The sequence below is a fragment of the Hypanus sabinus genome, chromosome 28 (assembly GCF_030144855.1).
Source record: "Hypanus sabinus isolate sHypSab1 chromosome 28, sHypSab1.hap1, whole genome shotgun sequence".
Classification (NCBI taxonomy): Eukaryota; Metazoa; Chordata; class Chondrichthyes; order Myliobatiformes; family Dasyatidae; genus Hypanus; species Hypanus sabinus.
Genome location: NC_082733.1, coordinates 37,753,077 through 37,777,952, shown reverse-complemented (window position 1 = coordinate 37,777,952; position 24,876 = coordinate 37,753,077). Strand labels below are relative to the sequence as shown.

The 24,876-nt window shown below is 41.6% G+C and overlaps 1 protein-coding gene across 1 annotated transcript in view; it reads left to right on the top strand.

Annotated features, from left to right (window-relative positions):
• The window catches only part of nox5 (NADPH oxidase, EF-hand calcium binding domain 5), a 78,973-nt gene that overhangs the window by 39,716 nt on the left and 14,381 nt on the right, over positions 1 to 24,876 (top strand). The window contains exons 11-15 of the mRNA XM_059952453.1: positions 5,891 to 5,935; positions 8,316 to 8,440; positions 11,602 to 11,686; positions 21,462 to 21,561; positions 23,579 to 23,745. Coding sequence (XP_059808436.1) covers positions 5,891 to 5,935; positions 8,316 to 8,440; positions 11,602 to 11,686; positions 21,462 to 21,561; positions 23,579 to 23,745 — 522 coding nt within the window. The remainder of the gene's footprint in view (positions 1 to 5,890; positions 5,936 to 8,315; positions 8,441 to 11,601; positions 11,687 to 21,461; positions 21,562 to 23,578; positions 23,746 to 24,876) is intronic.

The following is a 24,876-nucleotide window of genomic DNA, read 5'->3' as shown; positions in this document are numbered from 1 at the left end:
CCTAAAACAAGGGGACCAAAATTAGTAGAAAAATGGAGGATTATATAGGAGGAAAGGATTAGATTGATCTTAGAATAGGTTAAAAGATTAATATAACATCACAGGCCCAGTAGTGTACTATGTTCTAAAACTGTACACATAAGCACTTTATTACTAAGTTATCAAATCATTCTTGTCCTTCTGTCATACTTCAGTGTATTCCTGAGGAAGTATCATCAATGAATAAGTAGGACACCCAATAGTTCCAACTCATTAAACACTTGAGCACCTGATTATCACCCTGGTTGTATCTACTATTGTGTATTTAGAATTTAAGTAATGTTTGAGTAATTAGTTTTGACAAGCCATCTCAGGTTTGTTTTAAAAAAGCCCATCCTTGTCACCAGTGTTAGGCTCTATATCTTCAAAACCTTAAACTAATTCAAAGGAAGACACAGGAGTCCAAAATATGGGTCTAACCTTGAGTTTACTTTTAAGCAAGGAGCGCGCATATCAAATGGTAGCATGATGATGTGTGTAATTCACATATTTATACATTTAATCCATAATTATTTATATATATATATGTGTGTGTGTGTGTGTGTGTGTGTGTGTGTGTGTGTATCAAGCAATTACTCAAACATTACGTAAATATTAAATACACAACACCTCCTATCTCAGTGAATGTACTTGTTCTGTGTAAAATTGATACTACTGCTAGCATGGAACATTTCAAAAATGTTTAAATAATCATTACAAAACTTTTAAAAAAGTTAAAAAATATACAATTTTGTAGTACTCAAACAAGAAAAAAAGTACTCAAACTAGTAGAGTAACCCAACAGGTCATGTAGCATCTATGGAAAGGACGAAGGAGTCAATGTTTCAGGCTGAGATACTTCATTTGGACTGGAAAAGAAGGGGCTTGTGTATGTTACTCTGGACTTCCAGCATTTGCAGAATCTCTTCTGTTAAGGAAATACGTACAGTTTTTTAGCACTGTTCAAACTTCTAATGGATTTGAAAACACACTGTGTCCGTAAAGGGGGCAACCAACCTATGTGCAGCAGGATCTCACAAACAGAAGACCTGGTTTCATTATATCAATTGGAATATAAATATTCATAAGGCAAACACACTCTTTGAATTTTGTGTGTATTTTTTTGCTATGAATGCCCACATACCATTTGTTTTTTCAAAAACTTTTTACTTGGATGTACTGGTGTATATGACATCTGGGTCTCATCACAGCCTCCCCTATTCCCACTCTGTCAACACAATTTATAAACACAAGTCCTGATGAAGGGTCTCAGCCTGAGCCAAGGATTGTTTACTTCCCTTCATAGATGCTGCCTGATTTGCTGAGCTCCTCCAGCATTTTACGTGTGTTGCTGCCTGCAAAAATTAGTATTGCTATTTGTGCACCAAGGTGGATAGCCTCATATTAGTCACATTATATTGCATTTGCTGATTCCTTTCATCTATCCAACTTACAATGGAATCTCTGCATCTTCTGCAATGCTGACACTCATACCCAGCTTTGTGCTGTCTGCAAACCCGAAGCTACTATGTTTAGTACACTCACCTGAATCAGTAATATATATCCTGAGTGGCTATCATCCAATCACTGTATCCTGTGTTATTCCCTCTGCTCACAGCCTGCCTCTTGGAAGAAGACACGTTTAGTCTGTCCTTTTTGTTTTTTCTGTCTGCCAAACAGTTCTGTGTCCATGTCAGTAGATTACCCCGCAATCCCACATGTTTTAATTCCGTACATCGACCACATTAATAGATTATTCGAAAGAAAGCATGCCCTCATAGAGCAGCGATCCCTCAGTACTGTGTGGGGGCACAAGCTGAAAACTTTGTGCTCTGGGGTGGTATTGAGCGTACTACCTCCTGTTAGCAGTCTCTAGGTAGCAGCTGTTGTATGTACCGCACGCCGAGCTGGGTTGGTATAATTTATATAGCTAATGTTTTCTGAGCTTTTCAGCTGACAGTAGGTTTGTTTATTAATTAATAACTTTGGATCATAAGGCTTGCAGGCTCAAATCCCACTCCAGCAAATGGAATGCAGAAACCTAGGCTATTCCTCCTCTGCAGACTAAGCTTATTGTCAAATCCAAGGTTACTGAAACACTAAGATAGTTCTGCAGATGCTGGAAATACAAAGCAACACACAATATGTTACCTGGGTTTCAGCTCCTAAGTTACAGAGAAAGGTTGAACAAGTTAGGTCTTTATTCTTTGGAGCGTAGAAGGTTGAGGGGGGACTTGATAGAGGTATTTAAAATTATGAGGGGGATAGATAGAGTCAACGTGGATAGGCTTTTTCCATTGAGAGTAGGGGAGATTCAAACAAGAGGACATGAGTTGAGAGTTAGGGGGCAAAAGTTTAGGGGAACATGAGGGGGAACTTCTTTACTCAGAGAGTGGCAGCTGTGTGGAACAAGCTTCCAGTAGAAGTGGTAGAGGCAGGTTCGATTTTGTCATTTAAAAAAAATTGGATAGGTATATGGACAGGAAAGGAATGGAGGGTTATGGGCTGAGTGCAGGGAAGTGGGACTAGGTGAGAGTAAGCATTCTGCACAGACTAGGAGGGCCAAGATGACCTGTTTCTGTGCTGTAATTGTTATATGTTATATGGTTAATATCCTGGAGGAACTCCGCAGATCAAGTAGCAGTACTGTTGAAGGATCTCAGCCCGAAACGTTGACTGTATATTCATTTCTATAGATGCTGCCTGACCTGCTGAGTTCCTCCAGCATTTTGTGTGTTGCTGAAACACTGTCTTTTTTAAGTACCTTAAAATGAAAGTGGGGGGGGGGGGGTGAGGCGACGGTGGAGAAACACATATATCTGAATTGCTAGAAAATTCTGAAAATGTACGTAAATTGATGTTAGTATATTTAAGAAAACAGGAGGAAATCTGCAGATGTTGGAAATTCAAACAACAACACACACAGAATGCTGGTGGAACACAGCAGGCCAGGCAGCATCTATAGGGAGAAGCGCTGTCGACGTTTCGGGCCGAGACATCAACAGCACTTCTCCCTATAGATGCTGCCTGGCCTGCTGTGTTCCACCAGCATTTTGTGTGTGTTGATATTTAAAAAAAGGATATTTTAAGGATAACACACAAAATGCTGGAGGAATTCAGAAGGCCAGGCAGGAGAGGGGAATAAAGAATCAACATTTCAGGCTGAGACCCTTCAGGACTGGAAAGAAAGTTCAAAGAAAATTTATTATCAAAGTATGTATTGTTACCATATACTAGCCTGAGATTCATTTCCTTGCAGGCATTAACAGTAGAATAAAAAGTACACATAACCAGTGGATGAGAAACAACCAATTTGCAAAAGAAGGCACATTGCACAAATACAAAAAATGCTAATAATAATAGTAATAGATAAATAAGTTAGTAAATAATACTGGGAACATGAAAAAATGAATAAATAATACTGAGAAGCTAGAATAAGAAAGTGGAATGAGGAAAAGGAGTACAAGTTGGAATGTGATAGGTGAAGGCAAGTGAGGGGGAAGGTAGATAGGTGAGGGAAGTGAGAAGCTGGGAGGTTTATAGATGGATGAAGCAAAGGGCTGAAGAAGAAACAATCTGAGAGGAGGGCAGAGTGGACATGGGAGGCAGGGAAGGAGAAAGGCAACAGAGGGAAGTAATGGGCAGGTGAGGAGAAGGGGGTAAGAGGGGAGCCAGAATGGGAAATGGAACAGAAAAAGAGAGAAGGGGAAGGGGGGATTTCAAGAATATCATCAAACCATTTTTATTTTCTTCATTGTAGTGGTTTACAAATAATAGAGGAACAAAACCAAAATTAATGAATTAAACAGGAATATAGAAGTGCCTGAGGCAGTCGTTCATAAAAGAATTAGATTTCCTGCTGTTGTTAGATCTGCAGCAAAGTAACTTTATCTCCAGTTGTACACAGTTCTTGTCTGTATTGCCAGGAGGAGATGCTTTCATGTCCGTATTTTAATCATCGTTCTTCACTTTGTTGTACTTTAATGTAATTTCCTCCCCTTTACTCCTGCTTTCGTTAGCTATATGCCATCTCTTCGATTCTTACATCTTGAATTTGTCCACAAGGTGGCACACAAAACTAGCCTTGTCCCTGTAGAGTCTTTCTTGTCCCTTTCTGGATGTCTTGATGAATGTTACGCCAATGAGGGTTTTTGAGTTGAAAATGCTGGGTAACGTAGCAGAAATAACAGTGTGTTCTTTATCAGATCTTCTGTCATCAGCATCAGTGATGACAATGTTGGCAGGACTCTGAAATACCCCCAGTGGTCTTCTTATTTTTTTTATATGTGGTTTGTTAGTTACAAAAATGTAAAGTAAAAAGAAATATTTTGATGGCTAGATAGTGCAAGTTAAGAGGACTCACAGGAATGTAACTGGAAGAGGTGATTACCACAACCTCAAAGCCCAATTTCTTCCTGTTGTTGTCTGTAAAGAGGTTGTATGTTCTCCCCGTGACCACGCGAGTTTTCCCCGGGTGCTCAGGTTTCCTCCCACAGTCCAAAGATGTACCAGGTAGGTTAATTGATCATTGTAAATTGTTCTGTGGTTAGGTTAGGGTCAATAGGGTTTGTGGGCGGTTGTGGAGCATGACTCAAAAGGCCTAGTTCATACTGTAATTCTAAGTAAAATAAATAAACCCAACTCCAGATGTCAACCTTCACTCCAGACGCCCATCCCTGACTCCATAAACCCAGCCCTGCTCCATAAATGCCAATCCCAACCATGAGAGCCCATTACCAACTCCACCAACTGAACTGCCAGCTCCAAAAACCCAACTCACCCAAGAGTAAATGTAGCTTCAAAGTCTGGGTTATGTTGACTTAGCACACTATAATTATGCAAGGTGTTGACAAGACTATCTTTGGAACATTGAGTATAAGTCTGATCTTCCTACCAAAGGAAGGATATATATAGAGTTAAGGGGTGGAGGAAGGGATTGTTCTTTAAAAAGCACTTAAGCAGACTGAGTCCACACTTTCTAGAGTTTCTAGAAATGAAGAGTGATTTCTTTGAAGGGTTTAAAACTCTTAAAGGGGAGATGCAGGAATAATGTTTCCCCAGGCTGGACTGACTAGCGCTAGAAATCACAATCTCAGCATAAGAGGTCAGCCAGTCTAGGTTGAGATGAGAAGAAATTTCTTCATGAAAGTGTGGTGAATCTTTAAACATCTCTCCCTTAGTGCTGTGGGAGGTCACTTGCAGAGTATATTCAAGACAGAGGTCTATAGATTTTTGGACAATGAGTATAATGGGTAGTGGCTGAATGGCCTAGTCTGGTTCTATTTCTCATGGTGTCACAGCTGATCAAATTTGTCAAAAGTAATGAGAAGAAAATGGACAATTGCATCACTACCCTCTACCCCTGACCTTCTGGTTTAAGATGGCTTTCTGCACTTTGTGACTACGGACTCACTTTCATTCTGAATGCTGTGCTTGCTTTTATTTTCTGCACAATTTGTGTTTCTTTTCCCCTCTCTGCGCTTTGGGTGTTTGTTAGTCTTCATCTAATGGCTTCATTGGGGTTTCTTGTTTTGTGGCTGACTGTAAGGAGACAAATCTCAAGGTTGTATAATTTATACATACTGTGATAATAAATGTACTTTGAACGTTGAACTTGGTCATTGTTAGCAGAAGTAAACACGAGGGATTAAGGTATGGTTGGAGTTAGCATGGGCTCTGGTATGTTCCAGACTCACCAACAAAGCATGCCCATTTTCTAGAAATGCAGAAGTGCAACAGGCATCTGCAAAACCATCTTTCCCTCACGATGAACAGCTTTAGAAAGAAAGAGCAAAAAGGAAGGCAAAGAGGTCTTGTTGAATCTGTGGAGTTTTTCAGTATCACCAATTCAGCCATGACTATTGTTTTTCAGGTCTCTACAAAGCTGGGTGAGAATCATCAATACTGCAACATTAAGGTGAAGAAAAACTTTCTAACGTTAAAGATAGATTCTCTAGCACATTAGCACATCTTTAAAGGAAATGAAAGTATTTCTGATGCACAGCGCATTACCTTAAACAAGTGTCATTATTTCATGTATACAAACATGGGGTAATTTTTGACTCAACCAAGGAGTGTGAGCAGAATCAGAATCAGGTTTGGTATCACTGACATATGTCATGAAATTTGTTGTTCTGCAGTAGCAGTACATATAAATAAACTATAAATTGCATTAAGAAATACAGTAAATATATATATTTAGCTAGGGTCCCTAAGACGTTTGCATGGTATTGTATTTGTCAATGTGGAGCAAAGGGTGAGTTTGTAAATCTGGCAGGAGCAAACAATGTTGGAAATGGCGAGGGTGGAGCACCGCGGGAGGGGTGTGGAACAGGTGGCAGAGAAGGAGTGCTGGGGTGGGTGGTGGCATAGGTGTAGACACACCCAGCCCTGAGACACCGGGTAAGGTCATTTGATTCCAATAATTGTTTTACTTATTGTTACAGATTGTCCCTCTGGTGCTTCCCCCTCCCTCCCCACTCCCTTCCTCTTTTCCCAACCATGATTCCCCTCTCCCTGTTCCCTTCCCACTCTCAATCCTCAATAGAGACCCATATCAGAATCAGGCTTACCATAACTCACAAATGTCAGGAAATTAGTTTTTTTTGTGACAGCCATACAGTGCTGTTCATTACATTATTACAGTACTGTTCAAAAGTCTTAGGCTCCTTAGCTATTAATACGTGCCTAAGACTTTTGCACAGTACCGTATATATAAACAATTAAATTAAATCCAATAAGTGGTGTTAATAGAGAGCAAAAATAGTGAGGTAGTATTCATGCGTTCAATGTCTATTCAGAAATCTGATGGCAGAGGGAAAGAAGCTGATCTTAAAACACTGAGAGTGTGCCTTCAGGCTCCTGTACCTCCTCCCTGATGGTAGCAATTAAGAAGAGGGTTTATCCAGGATGATGGGGTCCTTAATGATGGAAGCCACCTTTTTGAACTGGTTTTGGTTAGGTTAAAGAACTAACACTCACCAGGATACCGGGAGAATTTGCTGTTCTTTGTGGGATGATAGTAGGATCATTAAGGTACAAGCTAGCAGGTCACAGGTGAAACCAGGTGGGTGGGTAGGGGAAGGGAGATGAATTGAGAAGCTGGGAGGTGGTAGGTGGGAGAGAGGTGGGGGAGGGGGCACTGTCTCATTTGACATAAAATTTGTTGTTTTCCAACAGCAGTACAGTGCAAAGACATAAAATTGAAATAAATTACAAAATAAATAAATAGTGCGTAAATGGGAATAATGAGGTGTTGTTCATGGACCATCAGAAATCTGATGGTTTAGTGGATGAAGCTCTTTATGAATCACTACATGTGGAATTTCAGGTTCCTGTGCCTCCTCACTGATGGCAGTAACAAGAAGCTTAGGCATCCATCAAATGAACAAATCGAATGAAGAAGACTCCCCCACCCACCCACCTTCCCCTCACCTGTCACCTGCTAGGTTGTAGACATTCCCCTCCCCTCAACCTTTTCATCCTGTCTTCTTTTCCAGACATAGCTTATAATGGAACAGTATTTTGACTAAGTAAATTTATTTCTTATTTCCTTCCTCCTGCAACCTCAGAAGACTTCTTCAGTCCAACACTTTATGTTGGTAAAAGATAGAGAGAGATGTTGAAGTTGCAGACAGATGTAAAACCTATGCTGCTCCTGGAAAAAGCCTTGTTAGACCACAAGACATAGGAGCAGGATTCAGCACCTAGAGTCTGCTCCACCATTCCATCAATTTTCCTTCTCAACTCCATTCTCCTGCCTTCTCTCCATAACCTTTGACATGCACCAATCAACCTTCTCATGGTCTTGTGACCATGAATGTCTAGGCAAATATTTCTACAGAAGTGCTTGGCCATTGCCACCTTGTGGGCATTGTCTTTACAAGACAGGTGACCCCAGCCATTATCAATACTTCGGAGGTTGTCTGCCTGGCGTCATTGGTTACATAACCAGGACCTGCGATGTGCACCAGCTGCTCGTACAACCATCTATCTTTTGCTCCTATGTCTTCATGTGACCCTGATCGGGGGGCTAAGCAGGTGCAACACCTTGCCAAAGGGTGACCCGCAGGCTAGCAGAGGGAAGGAGTGCCTTGCACTCCTTTGGTAGATACGTATCTCCACCCTGCTATCTGTTATATTTTTCAGAGATTTTTTTAAAAATACAAGAAGCAACATTTGTATCAGGCAAGAGATTTCACTGTCCTTTGTTTCTCTTTACAGGGAATGGTACAGATTTAGTCAATACTTTCATCTGCAAGCGTGTTCATTAATGAATGTTCTGTGTTCCCTGCCAGTGCTACATTGATGGCCCATATGGAACTCCAACTCGGTCCATCTTCACCTCCGAACACGCTGTGCTGATTGGAGCTGGCATAGGTATCACCCCATTTGCCTCGATTTTACAAAGCATTATGTACAGGTGGGTTTCTATTACAAGCAATAATATTAGCAGTAATTATGGCACTAGATTCCATCTCCTTTTTCTCCAGAATGGGTTCACCTTCTATTTCAGCCGAGCAGTGTCAACAGAGTCAACATTTTGGAACCTCATGTAGATAGGGTGGTGAAGAAAGCTTTTGGTATGCTGGCCTTTATAAATCAGAGCATTGAGTATAGGAGTTGGGATGTAATGTTAAAATTGTGCAAGGCATTGGTGAGGCCGAATTTGGAGTATTGTGTACAGTTCTGGTCATCAAATTATAGGAAAGATGTCAACAAAATAGAGTACAGAGAAGATTTACTAGAATGTTACCTGGGTTTCAGCACCTAAGTTACAGGGAAAGGTTGAATAAGTTAGGTCTTTATTCTTTGGAGTGTAGAAGGTTGAGGGGGGACTTGATAGAGGTATTTAAAATTATGAGGGGGATAGATAGAGTTGATGTGGATAGGCTTTTTCCATTGAGAGTAGGGGAGATTCAAACAAGAGGACATGAGGTGAGAGTTAGGGGGCAAAAGTTTAGGGGAACATGAGGGGGAATTTCTTTACTCAGAGAGTGGTAGCTGTGTGGAACGAGCTTCCAGTAGAAGTGGTATTGTCATTTAAAGTAAAATTGAATAGGTATATTGACAGGAAAGGAATGGAAGGTTATGGGCTGAGTGCAGGTAAGTGGGACTAGGTGAGAGTAAGTGTTTGGCATGGACTAGAAGGGCTGAGATGGCCTGTTTCCGTGCTGTAATTGTTATATGGTTATATGGTTTATTAAACACTCTCAGGTGAAATGGAGAACTAAAGGAAGATATTTGGGGCATCCCAAAACTCAGGACAAATGCTGTAAATACAGGATATTTTGCAGATGCTGGAAATCCAGAGCAACACACATGAAATGCTGGAAGTACTCAGCAGGTCAGGCAGCATCTATGGAGAGGAAAAGTCAGTCAATTTTTCAGGCCGAAACTGGAGAGGAAGACAATAGAAGCCAAAGTAAGAAGTTGGGAGATGGGAAGGAGTAGAAACTGGAAGGTGATAGATGAGACTAGGTGAGGATAAGGTGGTTGCATGGGGGAGGGAGGATGAAGTAAGAAGCTGGAAGGTGATAGGTGGAAGAGATAAAGGGTTGAGGAAGAAGGTGTCTGATAGGAAAGGAGAGTAGACCATGGGTGAAAAAGGAGAAAGGGAAGCAGAAAGAGCTGATGGGCAGATGATAAGAGAAGAGGTGAGAGGGGATGCAATACAGAGAATGGAAGAAAAAGAGAAGGGGGAGTAGGGAGAAATTAATGTCAAATATTTTAAGCTGTAGTCAAGGCAGCCAGCTTGTTGGTAGGGAGGTCCTACACACAGCAAAATAGTAAAGTCTGGATAATCTGCAGCACCAGTACTAACCGGAAAGGGAAAGGGAAGTAGTCCCCTGCTCCTCTACGAATGGTGTCATGGGATACCTTAACAACCTCCTCAGCCCCTTGGTTGAAGTGTTCATCTGGAAACCACCTGGTAAATTCCAGCAGAAAGCAGAACAGAGCTGCCTTAGCTCCGCCCAATACAAATTATTGGGCTCAATCCCAAGTGAGTGCTTCCCAGTGCACAGTGGAAAGGTTCCTAATTCCCATAGTCTGTAGCCTCTAGTTTCACAATGAAGAGTCCGAATCAGCAGCGACTTCCAGCTGTACATCTATGTTCAGGATCTGAATTAACACCCCAAGTAGAGTGTAAAGAACTTAGACACAATAATTTATTCCATCTCTGTGGGATAACATTTGGAGAAGTTTTATCCAGTAGTACTGTAATGGAACTTTGTCCCAGGGAGAAATTTGTCTTTGATCACTGGTCAAAGTATGAACAAGAATACTGGACCTTGAATGTTCATCTCTCCACATTTGGTCCTAATGAAGTTGGTGGAACTGAATGAGCAAAGTGTGCATGATCAGTAATAAAATTCATGTGTGTATTATGTGAAAGGTGAGTTTCTCCTCTAAAAGCTTGTTACATCATCAAGTGGAAGCCCTGATATATAATAGGACTGCACATTGAATGGGTGGATGGAGCTCTCAGGACACAAACATTGAGAAGAATGAATGTCTTGGTTGACAGGAGTCCCTAGAAATGGATGCCACCTTTTAGGGGCATCACCTTTTGAAGATGTCCTCAATGGTGGGGAGGCCAGTGCCCATCATGGGGCTGGTGGAGATGCAACTTTCTGCACCTTTGTCCGATCCTGTGCAGAGGCCCCTCTATATGAGTTGGTGATGTAAGCAGTTAGAATGCTTTCCACGGTATATCTGAAGAAATTTACAGGAGTCTTTAGTGACATACCAAGTTTCCTCAAACTCCTAATGAAATACAGTTACTGCCGTGCCTTCTTTGTAATTGCATTAATTTGTTGAGCCCAGGATGTATCTTCAGAGATGTTGATGCCCAGGAACTTAAAACTGCTGACCCTTGCCACTGCTGAATCCTCGATGATGGTTGCTGTGTGTTCCCCAGACTTCCCCTTTCTGAAATCTGCAATCAAGTCTTCGGTCTTACTGATGTTGCGTGCGAGGTTGTTTCAATGCCATTCAACTACCTGATCTACCTCACTGCTCATCACCATCTAAAATTGTGCCAACTATAGTTGTATCATTGGCAAATCTATAAATGGTATTTGACCTGTACCTTGCCACACAATTGAGTGTGTAGAGAGAGAAGAGTAGTGTGCTAAGCACGCATCCTTCAGGTACGCCAATGTTGATTGTCAGGGTGGAGGAGATGTGATTTCTGATCCGCACTAACTGTAGTCGATGATGAAGAAGACAAGGATTGAATTGCAGAGGGAGGTACAGAGGCCCAGGTTTTGGAGCTTGTTGATTAGAATTGAGGATATGATCGTGTTGAGCTATAATCAATAAACAGCAGCTTGATGTAGGTATTGCTATTATCCAGGTGATCCAAGGCTGAGTGGAGAGTCAGTGAGATTGCATCTGCTGCAGACCTATTGTGGCGATAGGCAAATTGTGGCAGGTTCACACCCTCGCTTAGGCAAGAGCTGATTCTGGCCTTGACCAGCCTCTAAAAGGACTTACTATTGACTGTAATTACCTTGAGTGTTTCAACATATAAAACTAATCTCCTCACTGTGGTAATCTGTTGCCTCTTGTTTATCGCAGGTATCGCATGAGAAAACAGAATTGTCCTAATTGTAACTACTCCTGGTGTGAAAACGTCAAGGATAATGAGATGAGTTTGAGAAAGGTAATTGGACTCACAGGAGGTGATTGCCTCGAGTCACCAACAACCTGGGTGCACTCTGTGGATGGTACACACAGAAGCCATGGTAGTGATTATAGCCAAGAAATTAAATTGCAGACCGAGTGGGAATATAACAAACAACATTTCAGAGTCACTTTCAGTCCAGAATTTCCCAACATGAGACGGTTTCATTGTTGGATTTGAATTTAATGACATCGTTCTCTGCTCTGTGTGTGTGTGTGTGTGTGTGTGTGTGTGTGTGTGTGTGTGTGTGTGTGTGTGTGTGTGTGTGTGTGTGTGTGTGTGCGTGCGTGTGCGTGCGTACGGGATCATTTTGGGTCTGACCTTTGAGCTACTCACCTACTAATGATACCCCCCCCCCCAACCCACCTTCTCAAGGCTCCCAATCCTGAAAAGGGTAGCTTCTCCTATCCCACTACCGCTGACCCCAATGTTAATCACCAATCCAACCATCACCCTTGCCCTTAAGCTTGTTGCTAACTCCCCACCCATCCACTGGACTCTGCCCTCTCTTCAAAACAGTCATGGGTGGTTTGGGCCCAGAGCCTATTCTGGGTCCTTATTTCATTTCATATAAAATTGTATTATTTACAAATATGATGAGTGTTTGGGGATCCTTTGATGAATAGCAGGTATGTGTGCCCTATCCATCAAGGAACCAAGGGAATGATTCCTGTCACTAAGATCAGTGGTTCAGGAAGGGCCCGGTACCAGAAGGTCCTTCTCCCAGTGGCAACTGAAGAAATGTTACTGGTGGATTTCTTGCCTTCAGTGCAAGCTTTAGAATTACAAGGCTAAAAGACATGTGACCAGAATTAGACCATTCAGCCCATCGAGTCTGCTCTATCATTTTATCATTGAATTATTATCCTTCTCAACTCAATTCTCTTGCCTTCTCTCCATAGCTTTTCAAGCTTTTACTAATCAAGAACCTATAAACCACATTAAATATATTTGATGCCTTGGCATCCACAGCCTTCTGTGGCAAAAAATTTCACAGATTCATCATCCTCTGACTAAAGAAATTTCTCCGCATCTCTGTTCTAAAGGGACGTCCTTGAATTCAGAGGCTGCTCCTTCTGGTCCTGGACTCTCCCACTACTGGAAACATTCTCTCTACATCCACTCTGGCTGGAGCTTACAATGTTTGACAGGTTTCAATGGGAAACCCCTCATTCTTCTAAACTGTAGTGAGACACTGAACAGAAACTAAATTTTTCGCCAATCAAAGCTGCACTGATAATCACACTAATCCTACAGTAGTTACACTTTTTATTCTCTTCAGAATTTTTGTCAACTCTGTTTATTTTTATTTATTAATTGAGATACAGCACTGAATAGGCCCATCTGGCCCTTAAAACTGTAATGCCCAGCAATCTTCTGATGTAATCCTAGCCTAATCATGGGAAAATTTACAATGACCAATTAACCTTCCAACTGGTACATCTTTTGGACTGTGGAGGAAACCCACATGGTCACTGGGAGAACATACAAACTCCTTACAAGCCACCGTGGGAATTGAACCCTTGTCACCTATACTGTAAAGTGTAATACTAACCACTACATTACCGTGCCTGAGATCCTATGCTCACCTACACACAGAGAGCAACTTACAGCACCACCCTGGATGTCTTTGGGATGTGGGAGGAACAAATGCTCTGTAGAAATATGGGGTTTGTTTAGGTATCACGTATGGGGTTCTGGACAGAATTGTCCCACAGAACCAGGGAATGAATTGGTAGGGTGAAGAGAGATGAAACATATTGTCAAAAGGAAGAAGGAAAACAAAAGGTTTAGGAAGCAATAATTGCTCAGAGCTTTTGTGAATTATAAGGTAAACAGGTTGAGCGGCAGGGTGGAGATATGTCTCTTCCAAAGGAGGTGTAATGTGCTCCTTCCCTCCACTAGCCTGGAGGTCACCCTTGGGCAAGGTGGAGCACCTGCTTAGCCCCCCCCCCCCCCCCCCCCCGATCAGGGTCACGTGAAGCCATGGGAGCAGGTGGTGGATGGTTGTTTGAGCAGCTGGCTCACATCATAAGTCCTGGTTATGTGACCACTGATGCCAGGCAGACAGTCTCTGAAGAGTATTGATAATGGCTGGGGTCACCCATCACATAAAGATACTGCCCCAAAGGAGGCAATGGCAAATCACTTCTGTAGAAAAAGAAATTGCCAAAAACAATCGTGGCCAATAGACCATGATCACACACATCGTACAGGATGACACATGATGATGATGATGATGATGAAGACAAACAGGAAGGAGCTTTAGAAAGGGTTTGGGGAGCCAGAAAGGGAAATAAGAAGTCCTTGGTGAGTAGGATTAAGTTCTGGGATTCACTATGGTAACGTGGTAGAGGCAGATACAACAGTGCCATTCAAAAGGCAGATGGATGTAAGAAAAATGGAGGTTATGGGCAGAGTAGGAGGTGAGTAAGTGTTAGATTGAACATGGAGTAGGTTTATATTTGCCTGCACAACATCATGGGCTAAAGGACCTGAAATGGGCCACAGTAATTTGTATTCCATGTTCTCCGGGGGAGACCTGTGCGTCAGAATGAAAATGCACAAACTCCATCAGGATCGAACCAGGATCTCTGGTGATGTCAGGCAGCAGCTTGACTCAATGAATCACTTTGTGTGGGCCACACTGCTTGTGTGTTGACCATCGTGGGTTTAAAGTCAGGTCAGGAAGCAAAAGAGTTCGTCAGATGCCAATAGTTAAACGTTTACAAACCGCCTAACGTCTCTCACAAATGTTGAAATTTGATTGGAGTGTGGTGCCCTTTGGTGTGGTGGTAAGTATCCTTCTCTTAATTTCAACCTTTAACATTCTTGTCAGGTATTTAAACTAGGACTCAAATTCATGCTGCAAAAGTTTTGATTGATTTAGATTTAATTGTTTATATTGATTAAGAATACTGCTCTACCCAATGGATAACTGGACACCAGCCCTTGTCTGAGATGCTCTTGCATGAAACTGTACTGAGCACAATAGAGTTAAAGTGCCATCAGCCCTTTGCATCACAGTGCACAACAGTCACCTATTTCTATACCTAGGTTGGGTCTGCCTCACTTTGTATGAGGCATTAACATGCTGTGTGAAATCACTAATTGAGTTGGCATCAGCTTATGGAAAACTTGGGGACCACGCTGTGATCCCTGAAGATTAAAACTGTACGCCTGTCAATGGTCTTTTCTGTCAAAGTGAGTAGAATAGGACATTCTTCACAGTAGGCCAATATCATTCAGAAGTCTTTTACTTCAATTCTAAATGCTAATTACTTAATTAATGTTATGAAATATGAACTGGTATTTTCTGACAGTAACAGACTTGGGTGGAGATTAGCAGGGGTAAGGAAATAATTGGGAGATCATAATTTAAGGCACAAATCCCAGCTGCATGTCAGAAACCATAAGAAATAAATGCCTGTGGTTTGTATTTAAAATAGGTTGGTTTTCTCTCCGGTCCTTGAAATTCAGCAGCTATGCACTTATCCAATGGGCAATTGGCCATCAGTCCTCTCTTTGAGATTTGTTCTGGATATTTAACCTAACGAGCTAATCATTGCATATTTAGCTCATTATATTAAATCTGGCTGATCATCTACAAGAAAAGCAACACGCACAAAATGCTGGAGGAACTCAGCAGGTCAGGCAACATCTATAGAAATGAACAAACAGTGGAGGTTTTGGGTCATGACCCTTCTTCTGAACTGAAAAAGAAGGGGGAAAGATGTCAGAATAAAAAGGCAAGGGGTGGGAAAGGAGGACAGCTAGAAGGTGATAGGTGAAGTCAGGTGAGGGGGAAAGGTAAAGGGAGAAGAAAGAATCTGTTAGGAGAGGAGAGTGGGCCATAGGAGAAGGGGAGCCAGGGGGAGGTGAGAACTGGTAAGAGGCCAGAGTGGACAATAGAAGAAGAGGGGAGGGGAGGGGGGGAGGGATTTCTTAAAAGTGGAAATCGTTATCTATAAGAAAAGCAGCATTGTCACTCCTAATTCTGTCATTATCCACGTCCCCACTTCTATCCTGCCCCTGAATCTACATAGACAGATAGAGCTTACAGTTCCACTCAATAGCTGGGTGGGACCCAGTTATTCTTTTTCCACCAACTTTTCCTCATCCCTTTGGCCAACGTATTTCTGGCTCACTGCATCCTCACATTTAGTCCAATTTAATATGGATAAATGTGAGGTTATCCACTTTGGTTGCAAGAACAGGAAAGCAGATTATTATCTGAACGGTGGCCGATTAGGAAAAGGGGGGATGCAACGAGACCTGGGTGTCATTGTACACCAGTCATTGAAGGTGGGCATGCAGGTACAGCAGGCGGTGAAAAAGGCAAATGGTATGTTGGCATTCATAGCAAAAGGATTTGAGTACAGGAGCAGGGAGGTTCCACTGCAGTTGTACAAGGCCTTGGTGAGACCGCACCTAGAATATTGTGTGCAGTTTTGGTCCCTTAATCTGAGGAAAGACATTCTTGCCATAGAGGGAGTACAGAGAAGGTTCACCAGATTGATTCCTGGGATGGCAGGACTTTCATATGAAGGAAGACTGGATCGACTGGGCTTATACTCGCTGGAATTTAGAAGATTGAGGAGGGATCTTATTGAAACGTATAAAATTCTAAAGGGATTGGACAGGCTAGATGCAGGAAGATTGTTTCCGATGTTGGGGAAGTCCAGAACGAGGGGTCACAGTTTAAGGATAAAGGCAAAGCTTTTTAGGACCGAGATGAGGAAAAACTTCTTCACACAGAGAGTGGTGAATCTGTGGAATTCTCTGTCACAGGAAACAGTTGAGGCCGGTTCATTGGCTATATTTAAGAAGAAGTTCGATATGGCCCTTGTGGCTAAAGGGATCAGGGGGTATGGAGAGAAAGCAGGTACAGGGTTCTGAGCTGGATGATCAGCCATGATCATACTGAATGGCAGTGCAGGCTCGAAGGGCCGAATGGCCTATTCCTGCACCTATTTTCTATGTGTCTATGTTTCTATGCTTTTCTTGCTGCCATTAAAAGTTTAAAGATCAGCTCTATTTGTCACGTGTATATCAAAACATATAGTGACATGCGTTGTTTGTGTGAACGGACAACATAGTCCGAGAATATGTTGGGGGCAGCGCGCAAGCATCACCATACTTCAGGTGCCAGCATAGCATGCCCACAACTTACTAACACTGACTCATAAGGTTTTGGAATATGGGAGGAAACCACAGAAAAGTCATGCAGTCATGGGGAGAATGTACAAACCGTTTACAGACTGGGAATCGAACCCTGATCATTGGTGCTGTAAAACGTCATAGATCTGTGATGCACAGATCTAAAACACGTTTGTGCTTTTTGCCTTTAAAAGTCATTTTTCCTGACTATCCTTTTAGATTTTTTTGTGACATTCCCATATTACTGGGCCCTATTGCTGGTCTTGTTTACAAGTGGAAACATTTTCCCTGAATCTTACTGATCAAAACCTTTTACACTTTGAAAGATGTTTGTCATCTCTCAGTCTTCCTTTTCCTGAGGGTCCTCAACTTGTTCAGACTTTTCGGATGTGCATGATTTCTTTTTGTATGGGGGAGGGGGTTTTGGGGCTCGATGTATCTGTACCGTTTTTGTTTGTTTTTTTGTACGGGGAGGGGGATTTGGGGTTGATGATCATACTGCTATTCTTTTCTTTCTTGGTTTTGTGGCTATCTAGAGAAGAAGGATTTCAGAGTTGTAATCTTTGATAATAAATGAACCTTTGAATCTTTGAACTCAAAGGTCTGATTTCATTCTGGTAAATACCTTTTCTCTCTCATCTCCTTTGGCAAGGATCAGAGAATTGTTACAGCCCACTGAGTTGACACTGGATGTTTGTAGAATAATGCAGTAAGTCGTGCTGTCTTGCTTTTCTCCTGTGACCCTACAGAGTCATTCTGAAGTGCAGTTTAACTTACTTTTTAGACGTTAAACATCTGAGTCTTTCAATTTTGCCTCTTTTAAAGTGAGCCACAGTTTATTTCATAGTTACAAAGTGCATTGTATAAGGTTATTCAGCTCATCCTGCCCGCACAGACTGTCAAGAACCTCTCTATCGTTCATTCGTTATGTGCTGTGTTGTATGACATGGGCAATCATGGTCTTTCCATGACCATGATTGTGCTTAAAAGGCTGTTTATGGATAGACACGTGGATATGTAAGGAATGGAGAGATATGGATCATGTAACCAGAATACATACGTGCAGATTTAGGCCATTTGGCCCATTGTATGTATTCTGCCATTCTATCGTGGCTGATTTATTATCACTTTCATCCTCATTTTCCTGCCTTCTCCCCATAACCTTTGACACCCTTACTAATCAAGAAACTGTGAACCTCTGCTTTAAGTATACTCAATGACTTGGCCTCCACAGATGACTGTGGCAATAAATTCCACAGATTTATCACTATCTGACTAAGGAAATCCCCCCTGATCTCTGTTCTAAAGGGGCGTCCTTGTATTCTGATACTGTGTCCTCTGGACCTAGACTCACCCACTATAGGAAACTTTTTTCCACATCCACTCTATTTAGGCCGTTCAGTATTCAATAGGTTTCGATGAGCTCCTTGCCCATCCTTTTAAACTCCAGTGAATATAGATACCGAGCCATCAAATGCTCCTCGTACGCTAAGCATTTCATTCTCGGGATGGCTCTCATGAACCTCCTCTGGACCCTTTCTAATGCTAGAATATGATCAATAAAGTATGTCTGTCTGTCTGCCTGCCTGGGTCCCAAAACTGTTCAACATAATGCAAGTGAGGCCTCACCAATGCTTTATTAAGCCTCAGCATATACTTGTCCTTTTGAAATGAATGCTAATATTACATTTTTCCTTCCATACTTCTGATTTAACCTGGGAGTTAACCTTTAGGGAATTGTGGACAAAAACTCCCAAGACCCTTTGCACCTCATATTTTTGAATTTGCTCTCCAATCACCTTAAAATTATGCCTCCTCATATCAGCCATGTTTATCCTTCAGATCCTTCGGCCCACGACATATTAACCGACTATAAGATCAATCTAGCCCTCCCCTCCCACAAAAACCTCCATTTTTCTTTCATCCATTTATTTATCTGAGAGTCTCCTAAATGGCCCTAATGTTTGTGCCTCTACCACACCCCTAGCAGTGTGTTCCATGCACCCACCACTCCATGTGTATTAAAAATCACCTCTGACACACCCCATGCTTTCCTCCGATCACCTTAACATTATGCCCCCTCATATTAGCTATGTTTATTGTTCAGAATTTCACAACAACTTGTACAAGGGTGCTGGCATAATTGGTTCATCATTTGGCTGCAAGGTAGGGCGAGATAACACCACTTCATTCTTTTAACATCTTACCTTCGGTCCATGTCCAAACTTGTGGGACTTTTGTTCACAGGCGACAAGCTGTTTCAGCACAACCTTTTCATCCAGCAATGAATGTCTTCTAATTAGGGTGCACATTTATTCTCCCATGCTTTGAAGAATCGCGGTCAAACAACGCAGGCACTGAGCAGCTAAGCCCTATGAATTTTTGTGTGTAATCCGATTGCTGGTTGATAAGCCTGAGAAAATTCATTTTAACCCTCTGTGAAGTCCCTGCATCTGGTACACTGAAACAAAACAAACCTTCTGGTTGTATTGCTAGATTCTTTTTTAAAGAAAGCATTAAATAAAAGGAAGAAAATAGAGGATGTCAGTTTAAATGGTTCAGTGGAATGTCTGTAGCCAGAGATAATTTGGAACGGTTCCCAGATGGGTTGATCAAAGTGGAGCATCTGTGGGGAAATCAGATTAGCATTTGGGGGGTGGGTGGGTGTGGAAGTATAGAGGGTTATAATGAAAGGATTAAATGAGGAAGGGTGTGAGGAAGTTTGAATGGGACATGAGCATCCAAACACATCAAAGAGATCCTGCAGATGCTGGAAATCCAGAGCAACACCTACAATATGTTGGAAGAACTCAGCGAGTCAGGTAACATCTATGGAAAGAAGTAAATAGTTAACATTTTGGACCGAGCCCATTTAGTCCTGAATCCTCAAATCCTCGCTGATTTGAGTTGAGTGTGTTTCACACACAAAATGCTGGAGGAACTCAGCAGGTCAGGCAGCACCTATGAAGGGGAATAAACAGTTAACATTTTGGGCAGTCTCCCTTCAGTCCTGGCCTGCTGAGTTCCTCCAGCACTTTGCATGTGAAACACATTGAGTTTTGCTGGGATTGAATCTATAATGAAATTCTCAGTTACTTTCATCAGCAAATGATCAAGTAAAACTATTCACTTTTGTAGCTAATACTTTTCTCCTCTTCATCAACTTTTTGCTTGTTGGCTCTCAGGAGCAAGCTGAAGGAACTCAGTTTGTACTGCTGTATCCCTGTCATTGAGAAATTGAAGTTTAATTGGCATTGGCGTAAAATAGAGGGGAGTTTACCAAAACTGAAGCAAAATTTCCCTTATCCAGTTTGTAAAAGAAATTAATTGCAAGCGTTAGTTATTGAATCAAGCATAATTCCTTGAATTTGGTAAAACAGAGATGGACATTTGTCTCCATCTAACTGAGGATGGCATGGTAGCGGTTAGCACATCTCTTTACAGCGCCAACTATGAGATCGGGGTTCGATTCCTGCCGCTATCTGTAAGGAGATGGTACTTTCTCCCAATGACTATGTGCATCTCCTCTGAGTGCTCCAATTTCCTCCTACATTCCAAAGGCATATGAGTTGGTGGCTTGTGGTCATGCTGCGATGACACTGGAATCATGGCAACATTTGTGGGTCATCTAGCACAACCCTTGCTGATTTGATTTGACAAAAACAAGCAACTCACTGTATGTTTCGATGCACATCTGACAAATAAAGCTAATTTTTGAGATGGTAAACCAGAAGTCTAGATTATGACCCTCTGATATGCTCATGCACCCACAATGGCAACTGTGCAACAAAATTAGGTTTATTAATAAAGCTTGGGACTAATGGTGTTTCAAACGGATCCATACTGGGACAACTTATGTTTGTGATATTTTGGATAAAAACTTGGACCAGTGGGTTAGTAAGTTCACAAAACATACAAAGATTGATGGCATTGTCAATAGGGTAGAGGGATACCAAAAGATACAGTTCAGTTGCCAATATGGGCAGAGACATGGCAGTTAGAGGGATGGGGGTGGCTGAGTATTTAGACAAGTTGTACATGTACTGTATGCTCGTTGGCAGCTGGGTGTTAAGAAATCTAACAAACTGTTCTGGAATTATAAAGGAAGTTGAAATGAGGACCAAGGTACTGCTGAATTGTTAAACTCACCCAGTTTACCAATAGAGAAGGGTGACATTCTTGTGGATAAATTATAAAGGATTTCAAAATTGCACAGAGTATGTGTTTATCCTACACCTCTTAATCTTTCTTTACAACATAAATAATGATCTTTAACAGAGTGACAAAGGAAGGTATATTTTCTTGAGTTAAATTTACTTAAGATGAGCAAGCCTTCATAGCCCTTCTCTGGATTACAGACAGCTTCTGTCATTCAATATATACCTTGCATTTGAAAACATATACCTGTGTTTGTATAGAACGATCAGGGTTTTGTTGGCAACCAGAAATATTTCTTTGCTGTCTCTGCTGATCTAATGCTCAAGATATAAAAGAAATAATAAGTTTTATATTGGAGATGCAACCTTGAATAGAGTGCGGATTATGCATTGAAACTGGTTCTCAGTGAGAGATTTAAGGCTGTTTTTGGTTGCAGGTTGACTTTATCTGGATCAACAGAGACCAGAAGTCATTTGAGTGGTTTGTTAGCCTCCTGACTAAACTGGAGATGGACCAGGCAGATGAGGAACCTCAAGGTAGGTTCCTAATAAATCTTTAAATTTCAACATAAATTTATTATCAAAGTACATAGACTGTATGTCACCATATACAACCCTGAGATTCATTTTCCTGTGGGCGTATTCAATAAATCCTATAACCATAATAGAATCAATAAAAGATCACACCAGCAAGGCAGACAACCAGTGTGCAAAGGATAACAAACAGTGCAAGTACAAAAAGAAGCAACAGTGATGATGATGATGATGATATTATTATTATTATTATTAATAAATAAGAAATAAATATCGAGAATATGAGATGAAGAGTCCTTGGAAATGAGACCATAGGTTGTGGGAACAGGTCAGTGGTGTGGCAAGTGAAGCTGAATGAAGTAACCCCCTTTGGTTCAAGAGCTTGATGGCTGAGGGGTAATAACTGTTCCTGAATGTGGTGGTGTGAGTCCTGAAACTCTTGTACCTTCTTCCTGATGGCAGCAGTGAGAAGAGAGCATTGCCTGGGTGATTGTGGTTTCTCATGATGGATGCTGCTTTCCTGCAACAGTGTATCACGTAGATATGCTCAGTAGTGGGGAGGGCTTTATCTGTGATGGAGTGGACAGTACATTTTACTTTTTGTAGGATTTACTGTTCAAAGGCATTGGTGTTTCCATACCAAGCCTGATGCAGCCAGTCAATATACTCTCCACCACACATCTACCAGAAGTTTGTCAAAGTTTTAGATGTCATGCTGAAACTTCTAAGGAAGTAGAGGCACTGCCATGCTTTCTTCATAATTTCACTTTGGTGCTGGCCACAGCTCAGCTCCTCTGAAATGATAACACTGAGGAATTTAAAGTTGCCACCATGACAAATATGCACCCTGATGAAAACTGGTTCATGGACCTCCAATCTCCTCCTCATAAAGTCAATAATCATCTCCTTGGTCTTGCTGAATTTGAGTAAGTGGTTGTTGTTGTGGCACCACTCATTCAGATCTTCAGTCTCCCCCCTATATGCTGATTTGTCACCACCTTTGGTTTGGCCTATATGACAGTGGTGTCATCAGCAGACTTAAATATGGTTTAGAGCTGTACGTAGCCACTCAGTGATAAGTGCAAAGTGAGTAGAGTAGGGGGTTAAGCACACAGTCTTGTGATGGAGATTATGGAGGAGAAGTTGTTGCCAATCCAAAGAATTGTCCTCTTATTCCATGCAAAGTTCTATCAAAACAAACAGTGATACGTGGATGCACAGTACAGTTTAATTATCACCATGCAATGTGAACCTAAATCACAGGTAAGACTCAATTTGATTATGATGTGGAACTTGCTCAACATTTAGATGGAATCTGATGACAGTAGTCCTTCCCCCATCCCTTGCAGAGGGCTCAAGTAGATTTGAAGGGCTAAACTCTAAGTTAAAAATTAGTAGTTTAGATTTTCCTTAATTATTTCAGCACTTGAAATGCTAACTGTTTTTAAGTTTCAGGGTTTTTAATTTAGGTTCTTCTTTTCAGAAAGTTTTGACAGTTTTAATAACTTGAATGTTTCTAATTGTTCAAAAAGTTTGATGGCTTTAGCAGTTCCAAGAATATTGTTTTGCTGGAGAAAAAGGACTTTTGATGAAGTGCCTTGGCCCGAAATGTTGACTGTTCTTTTTTCCATGGAGGCTACCTGGCTTGCCAAGATCCTCCAGCATTTTGTGTGTGTTGCTGGGATTTCCTACATCTGCAGATTTTCTCTTGTTTATGATGGCATGCTCACAGGTCACTCACCCTAACCTGGAAGTCTTTGGAATGTGGGAGGAAACCAGAGCACCCAGAGGAAACTTTTCACACTAGCCATCTCACCTCTCCACTCTCAGTCCTAATGCAGGTTTTTGGCCTGAAATGTCAACAATTCCCTTCCACCCCACCAATGCTGCTCGGCCCATTGATTTCCTCCAGTAGATTGTTTGCTGGCTTATTTGATGTTTTCCTTATGAAACATTATCAAATACATACGTACATTGACAAAGAAACACTAAATTGTTAATTCTTTTTCCAAATGTGCAGGCAGGTTTTTGGAGATGCACATGTATATGACCTCTGCTCTCAGTAAAAATGACATGAAGGCTTTGGGTCTACAAATGGCTCTGGATCTACTGGCCAAGAAGGAGAAACGTGACTCTATTACAGGCCTGCGCACCAGAACACAACCAGGTCGGCCAGATTGGAGCAAGGTAACACTGTTCGTACATAAGTAGAGAGTGAATATAATTGTAAACCTTTCCTCTCTGATATCCTGAGTTTTTAATAAATCAGTTCCACTGGGGACAGGTGCGGAAGGGACCAAAGGTGAGTGAGTTGCTCCAGAATGAGCATGACAAGCCTGTAACGTTCTCCTTCGGGTGTAACGAACGCCGAATTTAACGTCCGGATAAACCACAGCCAATGCAAACCAGATCGCAGTAAGATTAACCATTTACTGTTCACTCTTCACATTAACATATGGTGAAAACTGTTGATAAAACAATACAAGATTGATACAGTATTTGTTCCTTCCTTAATACCACATTTCAAGTGTAAATACTTGCAAAGGTAACTATAACTACATTACACTAAGGTGCAGTATACAGGGAGAGTTTACCTGCTCCATTGACTACTTTAAATACACTTCCATGCAAACTATCCGCGATTCTTTAACTAACGAAAGCATAAACATTATCTACCGTCGTTACTTCTAACAGGATCGGCATTAACATCTTAGTTCAATATATCGATTATCTATTAACTTACAGCGTTGCTCTCACTGTGATTTCTCATGCCTGCAAAACTGCTTCTGCTCAGGTGAGCCTCGTGGAAAGCCCCCACCCTCGCGCTAATTTCAAACCGGTGTTTTCCCACAAGACGCGGCGAAACCGGATGTGACGTCATCGCATGCCGATATATTTTACATGCAATGAATACACTTTAAACACTTCTAATTCTAACTAGAAAATACTATTGAATGAATTACTAAGCGAAAATATTATAAACTAAATAACTGTCGTAAAGACAGCACACTCCCCGCTTGACCTTCGTAAGGTCACAATGAGCAGAGTACAAAACTTAGTCTCTTAATCAGTCATTGGGTAGAAGTAGAATAACTTCTGTAACTGGCCCTTGGTAAATTTTCACATCGCCTTGGTCGGTAGTCTTCAATTCGATCTTCCTGACATGTCCATCCTCGTTAGGGAATGTAGCAGTGATTCTGGCCGTTGGCTTGCTTGTCCCTGAGCAGGACTAAGTCTCCAACTTGAAGATTCCTTCGGGGTTCTGTCCACTTTTGTCTCTGTTGCAACAAAGGTAGATATTTTTGTCTCCAGCGAGGC